Source organism: Dreissena polymorpha, chromosome 9 (assembly GCF_020536995.1).
Source record: "Dreissena polymorpha isolate Duluth1 chromosome 9, UMN_Dpol_1.0, whole genome shotgun sequence".
NCBI classification, from domain to species: Eukaryota; Metazoa; Mollusca; class Bivalvia; order Myida; family Dreissenidae; genus Dreissena; species Dreissena polymorpha.
Window position 1 is genome coordinate 92,323,365 of NC_068363.1, and position 23,201 is coordinate 92,346,565.

General features: G+C 35.9%; 1 protein-coding gene across 2 annotated transcripts in view; it reads left to right on the plus strand.

Annotated features, from left to right (window-relative positions):
- The window catches only part of LOC127844985 (transient receptor potential cation channel subfamily V member 5-like), a 142,088-nt gene that overhangs the window by 33,570 nt on the left and 85,317 nt on the right, over nucleotides 1-23,201 (plus strand). For both annotated transcript variants that reach the window (XM_052375585.1, XM_052375586.1), the window contains exons 3-4: nucleotides 6,701-7,881; nucleotides 21,056-21,308. In XM_052375585.1, coding sequence (XP_052231545.1) covers nucleotides 7,609-7,881; nucleotides 21,056-21,308 — 526 coding nt within the window. In that variant the 5' untranslated portion in view covers nucleotides 6,701-7,608. The remainder of the gene's footprint in view (nucleotides 1-6,700; nucleotides 7,882-21,055; nucleotides 21,309-23,201) is intronic.

Sequence of the window (23,201 nt, forward strand, 5' to 3'; positions counted from 1 at the left end):
TCAATATACGCTCCGTAGTTTCCATAGTAGCTAAATACTTTAATTCTACCTGTGTGCTCTTGAATTAACTTGTTTTCCTTTGATTCATTCATCTCTAATAATACTGCCATATTCTGATGATAATCAAAGTGTAAGCTTATGATATGATTATGCAGCAAGTACTAATTAGGTTAGAATTGTGTTGTGTTGCCAGGGCCAAAAAACCTTCTTCGCAAGAGGCCTTTGTTTCTTCCCCTTAACCAAAAAGGCCCTTTCCTCTACAGAAATTTCCTTAAAATCATGCATTTTTCTCTAAATTTCCAATCTACCACAGTATTTTTCATTCCCCAAAGCCATTGTATATTGTATATTTTTTCCCCCCCAAAAAAAGACTTTCATCAAAGTTGGTGTTTTGGCCATGGTTGCCTGTTCCTGTAAAACACATAGATCATAAGATGGTTCGCTTACTTGTCTGAGATATAATTGAATACATGACATAATTTTTGTGTTTATTACCGCTAATAGAAAGGTCCACCCATGGTGAAATGGGTATGCTTTTTTACTTAAAATCCTTGTCACTGGTGCTTAACTATGTGGTAAGCTTATTTAGTCAAATTAAAAAAACATCATTATTTATACTACAAATAATGTAATATAAATATTAAAAAATGTTGCTTGGAATATGATATTTTATGTAAAGCAGACACTTTCTTGGATGAAAAATTTCTCTATCAAGTAAATGCTTTTCTCAGAATAGGTTTTGTAAAAAAAAAATAAGGTCACCATAAGGGAATGATTAGGGAATGGTACTAGATTTCGGTCCACAATTGGCTTGAATAAAACACTAAATATTGGCAGGGTATCACTTTACCTTGTTACAAATTAAACATTTCTGTTTGTTTAAAAAATTGTATTATGGAGGATAATTGATTGTACAAATATTTTAGGACCACTCTGGCTTTAAATATTTCCAATATGGGTTATTCTTAAAGCCATTGGCCTGAAAGAAATGCATTATTTAAGTATATAAAGGTGCTAAATAATTTAAAACTCACCCATGTGTTTGGATTTTGTGAGATCAATGTTAAGATAGACTTGCAAACCTTGTTGAAAATACACAGGGGTGTTCAGAAGCATTGTCATATAGCCCAGAATAATTCCCATTTTTTGTTCATAAAAATTGGGTTAAGGCAAACGCATATCTTCATATCCCTATGACTGGAATTCAGTTTAATATTCACACGTGTGTTCACGGTCATTGTATGTGATGATTGACCAAGTTCCATAACAATGATCTGCAGTTTAGCAGAATAAATACTCCCTTTTCTGTACCTTGAAAATAACGCTAATGTTTGCTTGCTAGTACTGCACATCTCTGCATAGCTATATACAGTCCAACCTTAACCCTTTGCATGCTGGGAAATTTGTCATCTGCTAAAATGTTGTCTGCTGAATTTCTTAAATTAGCCATTTCTTCGATTTTTTTCAAAGAATACTATCAGAATAGCAAACAGTTTGGATCCTGATGAGACGCCACGTTCTGTGGCATCTCATCTGGATCCAAACTGTTTGCAAAGGCCTTCAAAATTCGGTTCCAGCACTGAAAGAGTTAAAACTGTTGTAGACAGGTGACTGATGTTTCTCTTTGAACAAGTTTCTTGCCTTCTGGTGGGTAATGTATTCAAATTTCATTGGACGCTTACAAAAGTCAGTATAGGTGATAAGCTGGGTTTAACAGCTACGCCAAAAAAAGTGTTGTTAAGGTCATAATTCAAGGTCAAAGGTCATTAACTTAAATTTCCATAATTACAGGAAGGAATTGAATATTATTTTTAATTAATATTTCAGTTTTGTCACTAGGCTGTGTCATATGTTGTTCTTTAAGTTATTGAATAAATAACAAAATTAAAACTTAAATTTGGGCCATGCTCTGTGAAAAGGGGGATAACTCTATGTGCGTAAATTGACGACCCAGATAAGCCTGTGCAGTCTGCAAAGGCGAATTAGGGACGACACTTTCTGTTTTTAAGATGTTTTTTGTTTAAAGGAAAGTCTCTTCTTAAGACAAATAAAGTTTAAGTGGAAGTGTTGTCCCTGATATGCCTGTGCAAACTGCATGTACAGGCTAATATGGGACGACACTTTTCATACATGCATTAAAATCCCTTTTCATTTGTTTTAATATTTCAATCTTTCTTTAGAAAAGTGATTTTGGTCATGTTTATTGTTTTGCTTTGTTTATATGTTCCTTCTGGTTGATGCTGGTCATCTCTTATGGCATTCCCTATATTACACACCCTTCATGAACTCATAGTAGATATAACAATATGTTCTGAAGGTGGCATGCTAATGTCATCTCTTATGGCATTCCCTATAACACAGCCATTAATGAACTCTGACCGTAGTAGATAACAATATGTTCTGTGGGTGGCATGCTAATGTCATCTTTTATGTCATTCCCTATAACACAGACATTCATGAACTATGACCGTAGAAGATATAACAATATGTTCTGAGGGTGGCATGCTAATGTCATCTCTAATGTCATTCCCTAAAACACAGCCAGTCATGAACTCTGACCGTAGTAGATAACAATATGTTCTGTGGGTGGCATGCTTATGTCATCTTTTATGTCATTCCCTATAACACAGACATTCATGAACTCTGACATTAGCAGATATAACAATATGTTCTGAGGGTGGCATGCTAATGTCATCTCTAATGTCATTCCCTATTACACAGCCAGTCATGAACTCTGACATTAGCAGATATAACAATATGTTCTGAAGGTGGCATGCTTCCTGACCAAATATTTGGCCCACTTCCATACTTTTATCAACTGTAAACCACTAGTGCATATTGTATTGATTGCAAGATTAAACAAAGTTTATTTACATTGTTCTTAGTTTCTGATAACCTATAATCTATTTAAGCTTGTTTTTAAATTAAACCAGGTGAATTGTATACACACACCCACCTATGGATTTAAAGCGGTATAGGATTTTTTCTAGCGGGCAAATTTATTCAATCAATTCAGCCAAATTTGTAGCATTTTCTGTTCAACTTGGTTAAAGTTTCAAGATCTGAAGCCATGAGTGAAAACATGATTAGTAATCAAGTTGGTTTTACTTGGCTATGAAAGGCGGTCCTCCAGTTTTATTTTGCTCTGAAAAGGGGTCCTCCATTTGAACTTGGTTCTGAAGAAGTCCTCCAGTTTTACTTGGCTGTGAAAGGGGTTCTCCAGTTTTACTTGGCTGTGAAAGGGGTTCTCCAGTTTTACTTGGCTTTGAAAAGGGTTCTCCAGTTTTACTTGGCTCTGAAAGGGGTTTTCCAATTTTACTTGGCTGTGAAAGGGGTCCACCTGTTTTACTTGGCACTGAAAGGGGTTCTCCAGTTTGGCTTGGCTATGAAAGCGGTCCTCCAGTTTTACTTGGTTCTGAAGAAGTCCTCCCATTTTACTTGACCCTGAAAGGGGTTCTTCAGTTTTACTTGGCAGTGAAAGTGGTCCTCCAGTTTCACTTGGCTCTGAAAGGGGTTCTCCAGTTTTACTTGGCAGTGAAAGGGGTCCTCCAGTTTCACTTGGCTCTGAAAGGGGTCCTCCAGTTTTACTTGGCTGTGAAAGGGGTCCTCCATTTTTACTTGAATCTGAAAGTGTTCTCCAGTTTTACTTGGCTGTAAAAGGGGTCCTCTAGCTTTACTTAGCTTTGAAAGGGGTACTCCTGTTTTACTTGACTGTGAAAGGGGGCCTCCAGTTTTACTTGGCTCTTAAAGGGGTCCTCCAGTTTTACTTGGCTCTGAAAGGGGTCCTCCAGTTTTACTTGGCTCTGAGAGGGGTCCTCCAGTTTTTCTTGGCTCTGAAAGGGGGTCTCCAATTTTACTTGGCTCTGAAAGGGGTCCTCCAGTTTTACTTGGCTCTGAAAGGGATTCTCCAGTTTTACTTGGATGTAAAAGGGGTCCTCCCATTTTACTTTGCACTGAAAAAGGTCCTCCAGTTTTACTTGGCTCTGAAATTGGTTCTCCAGTTTGGCTTAGCTGTGAAAGGGGTCCTCCAGTTTTAATTTGCTCTGAAATGGGTTCTCCAGGTTTACTTGGCTCTGAAAGGGTTTCTCCCGTTTTACTTGGCTGTGAAAGGGATTCTCCAGTTTCACTTGGGTCTGAAAGGGTTTCTCCAGTTTTACTTGGCCGTGAAAGGTAATCTCCAGTTTAACTTGGCTGTGAAAGGGGTTTTCCAGTTTTACTTGGCTGTGAAAGGGGTACTCCAGTTTTACTTGGCTCTGAAAGGGGTTCTCCAGTTTTACTTGGCTCTGAAAGTGGTCCTCCAGTTTTACTTGGCTCTTAAAGGGGTCCTCCAGTTTTACTTTGCTGTGAAAGGGATTCTCCAGTTTTTCTTGGCTCTGAAAGGGGTTTTCCAGTTTTGCTTGGCTGTGAAAGGGGTCCTCCAGTTTTACTTGGCTGTGAAAGGGGTCCTCCAGTTTTACTTGGCTTTGAAAGGGGTACCCCAGTTTTACTTGGCTCTGAAAGGGGTCCTCCAGTTTGACTTGGCTCTGAAAGGTGTTTTCAAGTTTTACTTGGCTGTGAAAGGGGCCCTCCTGTTTTACTTGGCAGTAAAAGGTGTTCTCCAGACTGCCGTAGAGCTTTCTTTCCATGATGGTCTCCATGGGGTAGCATAAAAAAGGGTTCATATGAGCTTAAAGTAAATTTCATTCCCCACTTGCACTTATATTTTATTGCATGTGAGATAACTCAAACAGACAACTTTATATTAATTTCAATTATTTAAAACTAATTACTGAGCGCTTATAATATTGAGACAAAAGAATATATGTTCATTTTTAGCTCATCTATTTTTTGAAAAAAAATTATGAGCTATTGTCATCACCTTGGCGTCGGCGTCCGGTTAAGTTTTGCGTTTAAATCCACTTTTCTCAGAAAGTATCAATGCTATTGCATTCAAACTTGGTACACTTACTTCCTATTATTAGGGGACTGGGCAGGCAAAGTTAGATAACTCTGGCGTGCATTTTGACAGAATTATGTGCCCTTTTTATACTTAGAAAATTGAAAATTTTGGTTAAGTTTTGTGTTTAGGTCCATTTTATTCCATAAGTATCAAAGCTTTTGCTTTCATACTTGCAACACTTACTAACTATCATAAGGGGACTGGGCAGGCAAAGTTATGTAACTACTCTGACTGGCATTTTGACAAAATTATGTGCCCTTTTTATACTTATAAAATTGAAAATTTGGTTAAGTTTTGTGTTTAGGTCCACTTTATTCCTACAGTATCAAAGCTATTGCTTTCATACTTGCAACACTTATTAACTATCATAAGGGGACTGTGCAGGCAAAGTGATGTAACTCTGACTGGCATTTGGACGGAATTATGGGCCCTTTATACTTAGAAAATTGAAAATTTTGTTAAGTTTTGTGTTTTGGTTCACTGTACCCCTAAAGTATCATAGATATTGCTTTCATACTTGGAACACTCGCAAACTATCATAAGGGAACAGTAAAAGGACAAGTTGCATAACTCTGGTTGTCATTTTGACAGAATGATGGCCCTTTTTTGACTTAGTAACTTTGAATATATGGTTAAATTGTGTGTTTCGATCCACTTTACTTCTAAAGTATCAAGGCTATTGCTTTCAAACTTCAAATACTTTCATGCTATCATGAGGTTACTGTACCTGGCAAGTTGAATTTTACCTTGAACTTTGAATGACCTTGACTCTCAAGCCAATTTGAGGTCAAATTATTAAATTTTGCTAAAATTGCCATAACTTCTTTATTTATGATAAGATTTGATTGATACTTTGACAAAACAACTCTTACCTGACATACCACAATAGCCTCCACCCAAACCCCCCCCCCCCCCCCCCCAGAATCCCCCCCCACCCCCCCAATTTTTTTTTTTTTTTTAAGATCATCTCACAAATGACCACCACACCCTCACACTATAACCCCCACCCCATCCCCCCAATAATTTTTTTTTGAGACGGTTAAAAAACACAAATATTATTTTTTTTATTTTATTTTTAATACCGTCCAACCATCGCACCCAAGAATCCCCATCCCCCCACCCCCTCCACCCCCGATTTTTTTTTTTTGCATTTTTTTTGCATTTTTTTTCCGCATTTTTGGAAGATATTGTAATAAATGACCACACCCCCACACTATACACCACTCTTCACTCCACCCCTCCCTCCTTTGTGATTGAAATTGAGAGTCCCTTCACCTTTAAAAAGAAAATAGATGAGCGGTCTGCACCCGCAAGGCGGTGCTCTTGTTAATTTTTTAATGTAATACAGATCGCCATGGTGTATATTATTCTTGCCTAGGGACCTGGAGGTCAGGGTTAGATCCCCACTATGGGAGCATTCTTTAGTGTTCTTCAAAAGACATCAAGTACTGGTTCCACAAAGTATATAGACTCGAGAGTGTTTCAATAAGGTTTGGGTTTTTGATGCAGTCAAGCTTAAATAAATAGGTTTGAACTAAAAACATAATACTTAGTTACGGTTTGGAGAGTTAGGTGTTCTGTATATATTGAGTTTCAAATTTTGTTTAACGTTAATGATGTTCTCATCTTGACCATTAGCGCAAGGAAATTCAAAGTTTCCTTTTCTAAGTTTGTCTTATGCTAGTGTAACTTAAAAACAAAAAAATTGTATCTGCAAGTCGGTGATTGCTCTGTTGTCACCTGATATATCTGTATTTGCAGGTTAGGACTCTTTGGTTGCCAATATTTGTGCCTTTCTTCTGCCTGGAAATGAAAACAACTGCACACAGCAACAGCTGGCTGGCAATATTGATGTGACATTGAAAACGAGACGCTTTCAGTTGGAAAAGTTGATTAAGCTAAACACTGCCAGTAAATACATATTGGAAATCTGAGACAGCGTTGTTCGATTAGAGCATTGGTAAAATGACTACAGCAGAATTGCAGGGTAAAACGTCTGAATGTGGATTAAAAGTGTAGAAATAGTTAAGGTTCATGTTATTTGGGCAACTTTTCTTCCTTATGAAGTGTTGATGTGTAATGCATGGAGCAATTTAGAATGGTTAGGTTTCACATTTCAAAAATTAAGTCATGACACCAGTTCAGTTTGACAAGCATTTGAAATGGATTTATACCTGGTTAGCAAGAGTTATCAGTGTTTGTCAGATAGGAATGAAACACTAGGGAGAACCTCGTCTTGTGAAATTATCAAATAGATAATTGACCACTTACTGACCCGAATTACTGTTTAAAAATCGAAAATTCTTTCCGATTCATTACTTGACTTTAAATAAACGCTTTATGTGTAGTGTAGTGATAATAAATCTGATATTGAATTTTGAATGTGCTGGCTTTGTACACAATAAGCATTTACCAGAGATTTAACTTTGAAAAAGAGGATTAATTGTTTGTAAGTGCTTTATATCTATTGGCTGTATTATTAAAGTTTAGGGGAAAGAAAGACAAAGTATTTGTTTAGCTGAACATGGAATTTATTGAAAAGGTATGGTGGTGCCAAAAATAGTGTTACCTTACAGTGTTGTTCCTTGGAAAGATGGAATTAAATAACACAGGGGAAAAACCTGTTATTAAAGTTCTTTAAGGTTGGTGTTTGTTAAAAACAAATCATCATGGGAAATATTTTGAGAAGGTTTGAGGAGGAGGATAAAGACTCCGCGTGGCAGGAGCAAAACAAGGAGATGGAGAGGAACCCTCTGTATAAGTTTGCCGACCTCTCCAGGGGAGGTAAGCTCATCAACGCGTACAGGAAAGGCGGTGTGGTTGCTGTACAAGAGATTGCCCGCAAAGAAATAGCGCCGTACTTGTACAATGGGGGTAAAGGAGCCCATGTGACCAAACTGGAATACATCAAGTGGTATCGGTCTAAAGAAGCTTCTAAAACGGTGAGGATGAATCGTGTTATATGTCTTTTACAGAGGGGTAATCGCGTGATAGTCAAGATGGCGACGTCCATGCCGAGGTAAGTAGTTTTGGCTGTTTTATACCCTGTATTACATGTATTAAACGTTTAAATGCCGCTCACTTTCCAGCCATATCAGCAAGAAAGTTACTAGCCTGAATTTCTGATAAATATTCGCTCTATATCTTGACTTAACTCGCGGCAAAATGTCTAAGACGGATTGCCTATTACCAGCACCATTAAAAAAATTTGCAGGGAGTAGTTTAGATATAAAGCGAATTTTAATTCGAAATAAATGCTTAGAACCTTTTTTGCTGATATGGCTAGAGAGTGAGCATCAAAATTACAAAGTTCAATTAAAGTAATAAAGGGTAAAAAAACTGTGAAAAATAACTGTCTCGGCATGGACATCGCGATCTTGACTATTACATGATTACCTCCTCTGATTTTGTTTTTATGCCCCCGTATCGATAGATCGGGGGGTATATTGTTTTTGGCCTGTCTGTCTGTCTGTCTGTCTGTCTGTCTGTCTGTCTGTCTGTCTGTCTGTCTGTCTGTCTGTCTGTCTGTCTGTCTGTCTGTCTGTCTGTCTGTCTGTCTGTCTGTCTGTCTGTCTGTCTGTCTGTCCCAAAACCTTACAGTAAAGTTTTGCAATAACTTGAAATATTGGACATAGCAACTTGATATTTGGCATGCATGTGTATCTCATGGAGCTTCACATTTTGAGTGGAGAAATGTCAAGGTCAAGGTCATACTTCAAGGTCAAAGGTAAAAAAAAAAGAAAAAGCTGCGCATTAGGGGGCATTGTGTTTAATCTGACAAACACATCTCTTGTGTTTTGTTTTAATTTATCAGGGATAGAAATTAGTGGTTCCCGTTTGCCAGGAATGACCTAATTAAATCAATTTCTAAAGTTGAAAGTTGGACTGGGCAACTAGCTTTTTATAAAAGATTGTACAATTTGCCACATTAGTTTGTTATTTTATTTTTCCATATAAAAAATGACGATTTAGGCTCAAAAAAGGTCATAATGAATTAAGTAAGCCATGTTTTATTGTTATCTGATTTTGTTTTCTTAAAGTAAGTATAAATAAATAAAAATGTACTTTTTTCTGGGTTCCTTATTCTTTTCCAGGGGCAACTTACTGTAAAAACTTAGTTTCTATCCCTGAGGATTCTCAGTTTGTTAAACTTGGGTAAACAGTTTTGTCCGTAATTGACAGTGATGTATTCTATTCAAATAACTAAAAAATGTGTTTTAAATTAACTGCTCAATACGTTTTGCCAATTGTAATATTTATCTTAAAAATAATGCAGAAAAATACCATGAGATGTGCTATTTCACATACAAAATATATTGATAGTGTTTCAACTAGGGCTGTCACGATTCACCGGTATATCGGTATATCGCGGTGCATGTCGTGAAAAAAATCGCACCGCGGTACGGTGTTGCCGCACCGGTTTTTTTAATATTATTATATTAGCACAGATATATAAATACATAACATAATTATTTTGATATAGATATCGTTTTGAAAAATGTAGAAGCGATTCAAAAGGGCTAAATAAATAATCCGTTAATATCCAGGTCAAGCAAGCGCTTCCACTTGTAGATGTTTAACTTTCACGTTTAAAATACGGCGATGTGTGGGTCCGTACCTTTTTTGAAATTAGGGACAGATTTCCCTTGCAAATAAGTTCATAATTATCCAAAAGATGTTTATTCTATTTGTTATTTTCTTTCTTTAGTATATCGATCGTTCAAAGCATTGCACTTCCGAATCATGTTATCTTAAGATTCTGAATAAGTCGAGGAAGAGTCAGAACGCTACGGATTTTCAATACTGGGCCCGCTGACTCCGCATTTTGAACATTCCCTTGAAGCGTTCGATTTACACAGATCGTAGTCACAGCTATTGTAAACAACATGGCGGACATTTTAGAAAAAGACGCGAACAATAACAATGACTACTTCTATCAAGTTTATTACAGTTTCTTTTATAGTTTCTAGTCATACTATGATACCAGTGTTTTCTGATTATTGAGTTTAATAAAGTTTGTAAAACTTGTTATTCTGCTGTTTTCTTCACAGATACATATTCTGTAAAATATCGCGGTACGTACCGCGATACAGTGTTGCCGTACCACGATATACCGCGGTACGCTCACGGCGTATCGTGACAGCCCTAGTTTCAACCTATAAGGTAGGTTCTTCTTGAGTTGTTGGTATAAAGATCGCATGATATTTCTTTGATAGAAAGTTTGCACATGATGCGGTTTGTTACAAAAAAAGTTTTGACACAGTCACCATCATTTTGCTGATAAAAAATGCCCAAACAGGTAAAATAGAAATTCAACATCACTCGATACGTTCTTATCAAATATTTCCTCCTATATTTATTGTTCGTATAGTGTTTCTTAGTAACACACACACACAAAATTATGTGTATTTTCCATGATACATCATCTGTTGACATTTATTCACAAGAAATTAACCTTCCCTGCAATGTCAGTTTTTAAGGGGCCTTTTCACAGATTTTGGCATGTTTTGAAGTTTGTCATTAAATGCTTTATATTTATAAATATAAACATTGGATATAATAAGCTCCAGTAAAAATCAAGAATAAAATTAAAAAAAGAAAAAAAGGTAACCCTCAGCAGGACTCAAACCACTGACCCCTGGAGTCCTGGAGTAAAAGCCTACGACTTAGACCACTCCACCATCCCTCCGAACATACAACCAGCCGTATTTTATACTTTATATAAGCAATCCTCGTAGTTTCCCAAAATATGACGGCAACAACAGAACCCTCCAAATTATTAATTTGTTTTGCGTTGCAACGCTTTATAATTTTCTGGTTTTTAAATTGTCAAAAGATGCATATAATGGCTATTTTAGAGCATGGTAAATTTTCAGTATTACTGTTTCCTCACAAATATCATAACTAAAACTTAAATTTGCGAATCTGAAACAACTTTTTCCAATTTTGTCAATTTACCCAAACGTGAAAAGGCCCCTTTAAGGCTGTTAATAGCATGCTAATCTTGAAATAGGGACAGCCAATCAGAACCCATAATTTCAAGATGGTGGTTTGACACTATCAACATAATCCATTATTTTGATGTTTACAGATGATTAACATGAGAAAAAAACACAGAAATAAAGACCAAAGGTTAATAATTATGTTTATATTGATTCATGGTAATATATTAAAATAATATCGTGATGTAACATCTTTATAAAAATTACACAGAACTCAGCTGAAATATAGTTTATACAAGTTCAGCTTTCACATGCAGCATGTAAAAATAAAATACAGTTTGAAACCTTTAATTTTGTTTCGTCACGATTGAGAGGGTCTGAAAATATATTTATTGAAATAAAGCTTTTTTAAAGTAGATTAAAATAACTAAATCAACTGTCCTTTGTTAATCAAATTTTAATGACATAAAATCATTTGTTAATATGAAATTGTGAGAATTCATGTGACACATGTGCTTATTACAACGTAAAAAAAGTTGTGTGCACCAAGGGATGAATTGAGTCCTGAAAAAGATCAACTCACTTTAATAATTAATATGAACAAATAAAATTACTTTAAACAAATAAAATCTGTTTTATTTGAGAAGATTTACTTTTAACCCATTTTAATCGAATTTGTTCCATTGATAAAAGAATACAAGGGCAGCATTTAAAGCAAAATCACAGAGCGTGTTCTAATTTTATTTGGAACAGACAACTTATACCGAGAAACAAATGACTTAATAGTTATGTGCACATGTGTCAGAAGAGTATATGCATGTTAACAACAGATTTTAGGTTACTTTTATTCTGGTACACAGGCTGGTTGTTTTTATACCGTCTGTACTTGTACCCCACATAAATTAGCATACAAACCAATATCACTTGTAAAGGTAACATTTCCAAAATGGTGAGAAAAAGCCCTTTCATTTTAAGATAATGATGTTATAGGGATAATTTTTATGTCCCCGCCACTATAGTGGGGGACATATTGTTTTTGTCCTGTCTGTTGGTTAGTTTGTTGGTTTGTTTGTTTGCCCCAACTTTAACATTTGCCATAACTTTTGCAATATTGAAGATAGCAACTTGATATTTGGCATGCACAATTGGAGCTGCACAATTTGAGTGGTGAAAGGTCGAGTTCATCCTTCAATGTCAAAGGTCAAATATATGGGTCAAAATCACTCATTTAATGTCACTTTTGCAAATTTTAAGCTAGCAACTTGATATTTGACATGCATGTGTATTTCATGGAGCTACACATTTTGAGTGGTGAAAGGTCAAGGTCATCCTTCAAGGTCAAAGGTCATATATATGGGACATAGTGTTTCACAAACACATCGCTTGTTTATCATGAAATCTTTTGCTTCGTTAATTATTGTACCTGTGCTAGTCATTCTTATCCAGCTATACTCAAAAGACACCAGTTAATTTTTTTTTCAACAAATCATGTTCATAAACCATAACATTTAACATGCTAACTTATTTTATTGTTAGATATTATGCCTTTACTGTGATCCATTGAACAGCATTGTGGAAAAAATTGGGCTTAATGCTAGAGTTTAAAGTGTGGTCTCAGATTAGCCTGTGCTGTCACTGTGGTGTAATGGATTTAGTGTCCGCCTAGGGACTGGGAGGTCATGGGTTCGATCCCCACTGTGGGAGCACACTTCAGATTTCCCCAAAAGACACCAAGCACTGGCTCTAGGCCCAGAAAACGGACTCAAGAGAGTTCAATAAGCTTCAGGCTTTCGATGCAATTGAGCAATATTAATGAATAGATTTAAACTAAATTAATAAATTACTTTCTGCTTTTATAGTTATGGTGTTTTGATTAAAGTAAGTCACTTCTGAATGAAAATCCAATTTAGGCGGAAAGTGTCATCCTTGATTAACCTGTACTGACTGAATAGGCTTATCAGGGGTTACACTCTATGCAAATGCATTTAGCCCAGTTTTCCCAGAACAAGGCTTGTGATCAATTTCTTTTGCAAGAACTTTGCTCTTTGCAGACATAGATTGTAAAAACATGAAAAGGTAAAACTGATTTTTTTTGTTGATTTGTTGTGATTGTTTATTTGGATACAAACATAATATTTACATAAGAGCCCTGTTTTTCTCTAGTCCAGAAACTGGTATTTATTAAATTGGTATTTCATTGATCACCTTAACAGTACAGTGGAGCTATACAATGGATATTGTCATATCAATTTTGTTTATTGTTTTCTGATCTATTTCAAGTTTTTTCAAATGATAGCTGTTATGAAATGTAGTTTTTATTCACTTGTTGAAGAACAATGTAAAGATCAATACTCATCAGTGTTATTTTTTCTCATCTTGGGAAAAGGGCCTTTGCATCCGACAAAATTGCGCTGTTTAGATTAAAAGTTTAGAAATGCGTGCGTTTTTTTGCTTACATGTACTGATACTTGCAAATTGAGAGTGAAAGTATTTTTAATAATAAACTAACTAAAAATTAATGAACTGGATAGGCAGCTAAACTGAATGTTACGATTTATTAAAAACCTTTTTTTCTTCTGGAAACCTTAAATTGGGTATTTAAGGCAGCCTAACTTTTAATCTAAAAAATAATTGAGCCTTACTCTGCGAAAATGGGGTTTAGTTTAGTTTAAACCTATTTATTTTAGCTCGATTGCATCGAAAGCCTAAGGCTTATATAAACGCTCTCGAGTCCGTTTCCTGGGCCTAGAACCAGTACTTGGTGTCTTTGGGGAAGATCTCAAGAACGTTCCCACGGTGGGGATCGAACCCGTGACCTCCCGGTCGCTAGGCGGACACCATATCCATTACACCACGGCGACTTAATGGGGTTTAATGCATTTACATAAAATGTCGTCCCAGACTAGCCTCTCATGTACATTAAATGTTGTCCCAGACTAGCCTGTGCACAGGCTAATCAGGGATGACACTTTTCACTTTAATGATTTTTTTTCAAGACTGCAGCAGTCTCTTCTTAGCAAAAATCAAGTTTAGGCGTTAGATGTCGTCCCTGATTAGCCTGTGCAGACTGCACAGGCTAATCTGGGATGACACTTTACCCGCATGCATTAAACGCCATTTTCACAGAGCACATCCCATATTTTTTTGTCATTGAGAATTTTGCCCCAAAAGCCTGTACAGGTCACAAAGGAGGCACACTGACTCAATTTGATACAAAAAGTTATTTAGTTAATTATTATGCTCATGTAAGTATGTAATCATGTCTATATTAATGTAGAGTCCACAAGTCAAATGTAATCATGCAAGGATCTGAGATGAAGAATATTTTTATAAGAAATAGCTTTTAAGTGCAAGCCAGTGAAAATTGTTGTATTTTTTAATTGGATGGAAATGCTGAGATATTTTGAAGAGCTGTTATCAGTAATTTGTTTAACAGGCCACTGTTTCCACCAAAACATTTCAATCTTCTAGAGTTTCCCTTGTCATTAATATCATTATGTGTAAACATTAAAAATGAATATTTATTTTCAAATTAGCCAGCAGACATTGTATAACCTCCACTACTTGATAGCTGTGTTTGCTTGTCTGGCAGTTGCTCCAGTGCAAAACTATTACGTTTGATTTTAAACCCAACTATTAGGTTTGATTTTAAACCCAAGCTTGACAAGGGCCGGGTGGTATATTTTAGTATTCTATTCAAATTTGAAGCACTACCTATCTTTTCATTTGCAGATTACAATGCCATTCACTGAAATCATCCCAGGGCATAAAGTTCACATTCTGTTTGCTTTAATATTTGTTTTATAATTTATAACCAAGATTTTAAGTCTTCAAAGTTAGTAATTTATTTCTAATTTCTTATTAAAATTGTTTTCAACTATAGTAATTGTGACTTATGAGCCTGTTCGATACAAACATGCAATATTCCTTAAGGTCAAAATCAGGATATTCACTTATAATTGGCGAGACATATGGCCCCCTGGCATTCTGAACTCACTACGCTTGGTAATGTACACTAAATACAAAGTACTTACAATTCTGAAAGCAATTTTGGCTAATATTTTTTTATGCACCCAAAGGAGGCATATAGTGATCGCACTGTCCGTCAGTCTGTCCGTCCGTCCGTCTGTCTGTCCGTCACACTTTGCATTTAGGTTTCGAAAAATGCTCATAACTTCTATGTCCCTTGAGATATAACCTTCATATGTGGTATGCATGTGTATATGGACAATGGACAAGGCCTTTCCATACACACAATAATTTTGACCACTGTGACCTTGACCTTGAACTTAGGGTTTGCGTTTAGGTTTCGAAATCTGTGTTTAGGTTTCGAAAAATGCTCATAACTTCTATCAAAGCGTTTATAGGGGGCATATGTCATCCTATGGTGACAGCTCTTGTTTTTTTTAAGATAAACTTTTGCCGTTTTTCAGAAGTAAACGCTCCGCGGCACTGTGTTAGTAAGATCTATTTTTCATAAAGTGACGTAAGGTATATGACTCTTTCTAACTGAACATGCGTATATCATAACGCGATGTGCACGCATTTGGCATTTTTATGTCCCCCACTATAGTAGTGGGGGACATATTGTTTTTGCCCTGTCTGTTGGTTGGTCTGTTGGTTGGTTGGTCTGTTGGTTGGTTGGTCTGTTGGTTGGTTGGTTTGCGCCAACTTTAACATTTTGCAATAACTTTTGCTATATTGAATATAGCAACTTGATATTTGGCATGCATGTGTATCTCATGGAGCTGCACATTTTGAGTGGTGAAAGGTCAAGGTCATCCTTCAAGGTCAGAGGTCAAATATATGTGGCCAAAATCGCTCATTTTATGAATACTTTTGCAATATTGAAGATAGCAACTTGATATTTGGCATGCATGTGTATCTCATGGAGCTTCACATTTTGAGTGGTAAAAGGTCAAGGTCATCCTTCAAGGTCAGAGGTCAAATATATGTGGCCAAAATCGCTCATTTTATGAATACTTTTGCAATATTGAAGATAGCAACTTGATACTTGGCATGCATGTGTATCTCATGGAGCTGCACATTTTGAGTGGTGAAAGGTCAAGGTCAAGGTCATCCTTCAAGGTCAGAGGTCAAATATATGTGGCCCAAATCGCTTATTTTATGAATACTTTTGAAATATTGAAGATAGCAACTTGATATTTGGCATGCATGTGTATCTCATGGAGCTGCACATTTTGAGTGGTGAAAGGTCAAGGTCATCTTTCAAGGTCAGAGGTCAAATATATGTGGCCCAAATCGCTTATTTTATGAATACTTTTGCAATATTGAAGCTAGCAACTTGATATTTGGCATGCATGTGTATCTCATGGAGCTGCACATTTTGAGTGGTGAAAGGTCAAGGTCATCCTTCAAGGTCAAATATATCGGTCAAAATTGCTCATGTAATGTCACTTCTGCAATATTGAAGCTAGCAATTTTATATTTGAAATGCATGTGTATCTCTTGGAGCTGCACATTTTGAGTGGTGAAGGGTCAAGGTCAAGGTCATCCTTCAAGGTCAAACGTCATATAGGGGGACATTGTGTTTCACAAACGCATCTTGTTCTTATCTAATTATAAGACCAAGCGACAGGTAAATTTATATTTAAATTGAGTGCAGCATGTTCTAATTATTTTCTGAAAATCTTGCAAAAGTGAAAGAGTAAATTTCTGAGGAAAATCAACACACATTTGTCTGCATTTGAATTACTCATTTGTTACTTGACATACAAAATCATTTTAGCTCATCTGTTTTTTGGGAAAAAATATGAGCTATTGTCATCACCTTGGCGTCGGAGTCGGCGTCCGGTTAAGTTTTGCGTTTAGGTCCACTTTTCTCATAAAGTATCAATGCTATTGCATTCAAACTTGGTACACTTACTTACTATCATGAGGGGACTGGGCTGGCAAAGTTAGATAACTCTGGCTTGCATTTTGACAGAATTATGTGCCCTTTTTATACTTAGAAAATTGAACATTTTGGTTAAGTTTTGTGTTTAGGTCCACTTTATTCCTTAAGTATCGAAGTTATTGCTTTCATACTTGCAGTAATTTTGCATGTCAAGACTAGCAATTTATCAACGGTGTGCAATGAAAACAGTTTGTTGGGTCCAGTTTATGGGCTAAATGTCCTTTTTAAGCTTTAATCAAATACCGTATACAAGATGTTTATGAATAGCATGATGATTAAAAGTTCAGAAGAAATAGTACCAAAAGATCAACAAAGTTGATACAATTCCAAACTTTTTTTGTTTGTGTAACAGGTCACTCTGGAAAATGTATAGAGCAGTGAATATAACACAAAATGATGCACAATCCAAATCAAATGATGCACAATACAAATCAAATGATGCACAATACAAATCAAATGATGCACAATGCAAATCAAATGATGCACAATGCAAATCAAATTATGCACAATACAATTCAAATGATGCACAATACAAATCAAATGATGCACAATACAAATCAAATGATGCACAATGCAAATCAAATGATGCACAATCAGGGCTCAACATTAACCAAAACACCAACTTGCCCTGCCGGGCAAGTACTTAGAAAATCTACTTGCCCTGAACATAAAGCCACTTGCCCAAACATGAAATATCACATTAACTGTAAACCTCATATTTTTTAATAAAGATCAAAATGATACACCACAACACCTTTTTTATTTTTGCACATTTAACAAAATGATCACAGCAATTAAAGTCTAAATTAAATGCTCTTTGTTCTTATTTGCTCTTGCCTGGGCGGGCAACTAGATTATAAAATCACTTGCCCGGACCCAACTTTTTCTCGCCAGGGGCAATAGGAAAACCATTAATGTTGAGCCCTGACAATGCAAATCAAATTATGCACAATACAATTCAAATGATGCACAATACAAATCAAATGATGTACAATACAAATCAAATGATGCACAATGCAAATCAAATGATGCACAATACAAATCAAATGATGCACAATGCAAATCAAATGATGCACAATACAAATCAAATGATGCACATACATTTATGAAATGATGCACATACATTAATGAAAAATGAGATGATATGAAAATGAATGAGTACTAACCTGGAAAATTAGTAACTTAGTGAATATAATACAAGACCATGGCTAGATCTAGCTGGTTTGTAACCTATATTCAAACTGGCGAATACGTGGCAAAAGGTGCACAAGGAAACTGGGCTAGTACAGTAATGGGGGTTTGTTGATGTAGTGAAATTAATAAAACGGGCTTCACAACACATACAAAACGGAGAAATACAACTTGGTCCTGTGACATTTGTACAGTAGAATATGCATTCTTGTATATAACTCATGTGTTCTGTTGGAAAATCTCCCCATTGTATTCTGTGCAAATTAATTTTGTTCATACCAAAAATTTGTTATGCAACAAATACAAATAAGGCCATCCTTAAAAATTCTTTTGTTTGGCATAACCCGACCGACCCACTAAAATCCGCCCGACTGAATTTTTTTATGTTACTTTCCAAAAAAAATTTTTTTTTGCTCGCCGAAAATTCTGTCCGCTAAATTTTTCCTTTCCGCTTTTTATCCTTTTTGGTTATTTGCGTCATTTAATTGAATGCTCTTTCAAGGATATCTAGAATAGCAATGAACAAAACGCGTACCGGTATTTATTTGAGTCACCTATTTATTTGACATATGCAAATGCGATTAATAAGACTTAAAAGACAATAAACCGCTCCTGTTTTTCTCGTATCCCTTTAATTAAAATACGCTGCTGTCGTTCAGGATAGTTTGGGAGTAAAACAACAAATTAATTAATTATCACCATTCAATTCAATTCGGCAATCGGCAGAGATGTGTAATATTATTGGCATATAACTAATTATTTAATTATCACTCTTTAATTCAGATCGGTAAATATTCGGTAGAAAGATAGAAAGTGGTCGGCTTAGAAATATTTATTGACGGGTATTGTCACGTTTTTGTTTCATTTGCTTATCTCTTTATACGACTTTCCGACCAGTCGCCATTTTGGAGGCAGACGGCGATATTAAATGTGTATTTAAATTATACATCTGCGCATGAATGACCCAATATTATCCGATAGCTCCACCCGTCCTCACGCTTCATTCGACAATGTCATGTCATGTGTAAGCGAGCTCAATGCTGATTGGCCAGCTACCATTTGCACTTCATTAACAATAAGGTCAAGCAATGTCTAATGGGGTACAGACCGGGTTTCGTTAACTGTTCTAATTGCGAACACTTTCATTGAAACAAAGAGACAAATATAGAAAACCAGTCCGGATTAAAATGGCGGATGTTTTCAACAAAATTTTACTAGAATTTCGCAATTTAGATTTTTCTTGTGCCAAATTCTCAATATTTTCGCAAATGACTCAAATGGTGAACGACGCGAGCATTGCGAACGTGTTATTATTGGAATAAATGCTCACTATTACAGGGCTCTCGCTGTCGTTTGCCATTTGAGAAAGTATAGCAAATTTGGCTCAAGAAAAATATAATTTGGAAATATGCTTAAATCTCGTTAAATTTCATTGAAAACATCAGCCATTTTAATCCGGAGTGTTTTTTAAAACTATTTTTCTGTTTGTTTCCATGAACAATTTGAAGTGCATATGGAAGCTGGCCAATCAACATTGAGTTCGCTATCGGGTAATATTGGGTCATTTATGCGCAGATAATGGAATACACAGTTGATATTGTCGTCTGCCTACAAAAAATCGGCCGATGGCAAAAGTTGTATAAAAAATAAGCAAATGAAAAGAAGCGTAACACTCAATAAATTATTTTTAAGCTGATCACTTTACAAATTTCTACAGACTATCGATCTGAATTAAAGGATGATAATTAAATAATTAGTTACATGTCAAAGATGTTGCACCTTTCTGTTCTTGATTGAAATTAAAATGTTATAATTACTTTGTTGTTTTTTTACTCACAAACTATGCTATTGTAAAGTAATATGTCAACCAAATAGTATATTAATTACGTATTTGCAAGGTTACTTGTTTTCATTTTCTGAAGTCAAACGATATGCACATTTTGTTTCATGTGCAAAATGCGTACAATTTTTCGGACTGTCGTTTTCAGATAGAGTATTTTTCGTTGATTATATTATATTTTTGAAGTTCTTTATTGAAAAAATAGACTTACGAATACACGTGCGGTGATACGGACGGTGCAGAAAAATCTTTACCAGAGTCAGAAGACTTGGAGCTTTATTTGATAATTACCTTTCAGTTTGATATATGTCGGAGTTCAATGTCAGAAAAAAAAAAATACTAAAAAATAATAAAATCCCTACCTACCTACCCACCAAAATTTACCTGGGTCGGGTTATGCCAAAAAAACTATTTTTTAAGGATGGCCTTAATGTGTCGTTTTTGGCTTGAACTGACAATTAATTGTTCTTTTTGATTTTCACCAAAGTGAAAAAATATTAATTGATGGTACTAGTAACACATCATTATTACAAAAGTCATTTTATTTATTTAAAGTCACATGTAGGTTTAAGATTGAAGATATAAAATGTTTTCACTTAAATCATATAAAGCCGCTGTAATTTGAGACAATTTGATTTCATTATCATTTTAACAGAGTTAGAAAATAATTGATTTGTTGCTCAATTGACTTTCTGAAGGCATAGTCTGTAATGTGAAAGGATGAATAGATTATGCTGCACATTCTGCACTATTTGGATCTATTTGAACTCAACATTACATCTTGTTAACAGTACATTACAGCTTTCTAACAGTACTGGTAAATTTAAATAATGTGTTTGTACTGTCAATAATGAAAAAGTGCAGTAATGTCTTTCTATCAATACTGATTGCTTTCCTCATTGATTGCTTCAGCCAAGTTTGAAAATCACCAAGTTTCATCCATTTTGCAAAAATGTCATTTATTTCAGCTATTAAAGAGTATTTAACCCAATTTAAAAACATCTGCAATTTTATTTCTTTTTGCTTATTTTATCCTATGAGAGTTATTTTTACACATTTGAATACCCCTTCCACATTTCTTTATTTAGCTTGGACAATTTTTTTATACCCAGATCTTTTTTGAGTATTTAGTTTTTATACTTTTACCCGGTTTCTATCATTTTTCATAGTTTTGATTGTTTGGCTTTGTTCTAGTAAAAAAAAGTTTGTTAACTACTTATTCGCAGGGCTCCACAGTGTGGGAGACGAAGTCAGACACAGAGCTACTGGCTGAGTGGGAGGAGCAGACAAAAGACAAGCTGAACAAGGTGGTGGCCCACGAGATGTGTTGGGACCTCATGAAGAGGGGCGGGGTGGGCGAGACCCCACTGCACATGCTCTACCTGATGGACAGCGCTGAGCACACTGAGACCGCTAAGATACTCCTTAACATGTACCCCAAGCTGGCCTTGGACATCTATGAAGCTGACGAGTATTTCGGTAAGTTTGGTGTTTTAGCCTTGTTTTGGGAAAACTGGGCTTTCTGAATCTTGTACTTTTCAGATGAGCCTCCAGCGCCCCCACACTACTTTGGGGGAAGGGGTCTGCAGCCCTTAGGAGGGGGATTTTTTTGTAAATGGGGGAATTTTTCAAAGCAAACTTACTTTACAACAAAAAATGCAAGAATAGGACCTCTTTATCAAAGCAGTTTACTATTCTAAATATTGTTTCTTAAAATTATTTAAAACAAAAAATCCATGCTTTTTAGCTCATTTATTTTTTGGGGAAAAAAAAAGAGCTTTGTCATCACCTTGCCGTCGGCGTCCGGTTAAGTTTTGTGTTTAGGTCCACTTTTCTCATAAAGTATCAAAGCTATTGCATTCAAACTTGGTACACTTACTTACTATCATGAGGGGACTGAGCAGGCAAAGTTAGATAACTCTGGCATGCATTTTGACAGAATTATGTTCCCTTTTTATACTTAGAAAATTGAAAATTTGGTTAAGTTTTGTGTTTAGGTCCACTTTATTCCTAAGTATCAAAACTATTGCTTTCATACTTCCGACACTTACTTACTATCATAAGGGGACTGTGCAGGCAAAGTTATGTAACTCTGACTGTCAATTTGACAGAATTATGGCCCCTTTATTCTTAGAAAATTGAAAATTTTGTTATGTTTTGTGTTTTGGGCCGCTTTACTCTTAAAGTATCATAGCTATTGCTTTCAGACTTGGAACACTCACAAATTATCATAAGCATAAATATGGTTGTCATTTTGACAGAATTATGGCCCTTTTTTTTACAAAGTACCTTTGAACATATGGTTAAATTTTGTGTTTACATCCACATCTAAAGTATCAAGGCTATTGCTTTCAAACTTCAAATACTTTCATACTATCATGAGGGTACTGTACCTGGCAAGTTGAATTTTACCTTGACCTTTATATGACCTTGACTCTCAAGGTCAAATAATTAAATTTTGCAATAATTGCCATGACTTCGTTATTTATGATCAGATTTGATTGACACTTTGACAAAACAACTCTTACATGACATACTACAATAGACTCCACCCAAACCATCACCCATGCCCCCCCCCCCCCCAAATCCCCCCCCCCCCCCCAATTTGTTTTTTTTTTTTTGTTTTTTTGAAAGATTATCTTATAAATGACCACATGACCACACCCTCACACTAAACCCCCCTAGACCCCACCCAATATTAAGATAGTTCCCTTCACCTTTAGAAAGAAAAATAGATGAGCGGTCTGCACCCGCACAGCGGTGCTCTTGTTTAAAAATTGTTATATCATACCGAGGCCATATCACCAGAGTCAGGGAGTGCCTCTGCGATCTCGGAACTTGACATGGCATTACACTAGCATCGTGACTAGTAGTACAAGTGGAACAAAATGCATCTGCATCTGACTGGGCAAGGGACTGTTGCTTGAACAGATCAATTTTTTTTACATTTGGCGAATGTTTTACTGTTGATTTTTTTTTACGATAAGACCTGCTGATATGAGACATGATGTTGTTTTGACCTTCACCTTCCGGCTGTTCTTTGTTTTGACCTTCACCTTCCAGCCGTTCTTGATGGTCTTGGTGTTTTTTTTTCAATGTTTTATTGAGGGTCTAATCGATTAAGGTTACATACCACCAATTCCATTAGAATGAAATAAGCATATAAAGCGTAGATAGTTCAGTGCACGAAAAACAGTCAATTAGTCAGACAACTATAAATCATCGATTTAAAAAAAAATCATTTTCTCAGAGGGAAAAAATCATTTTTTTGGGGGAAAAAAAATTTCAGGTGTGGGGCTGCCGCCGAATTTCGGCGGCAGATTTGATAGATTGAGGGCCCTGGCCTCTGTGTGGCAAAGTTAGGTTTCATGC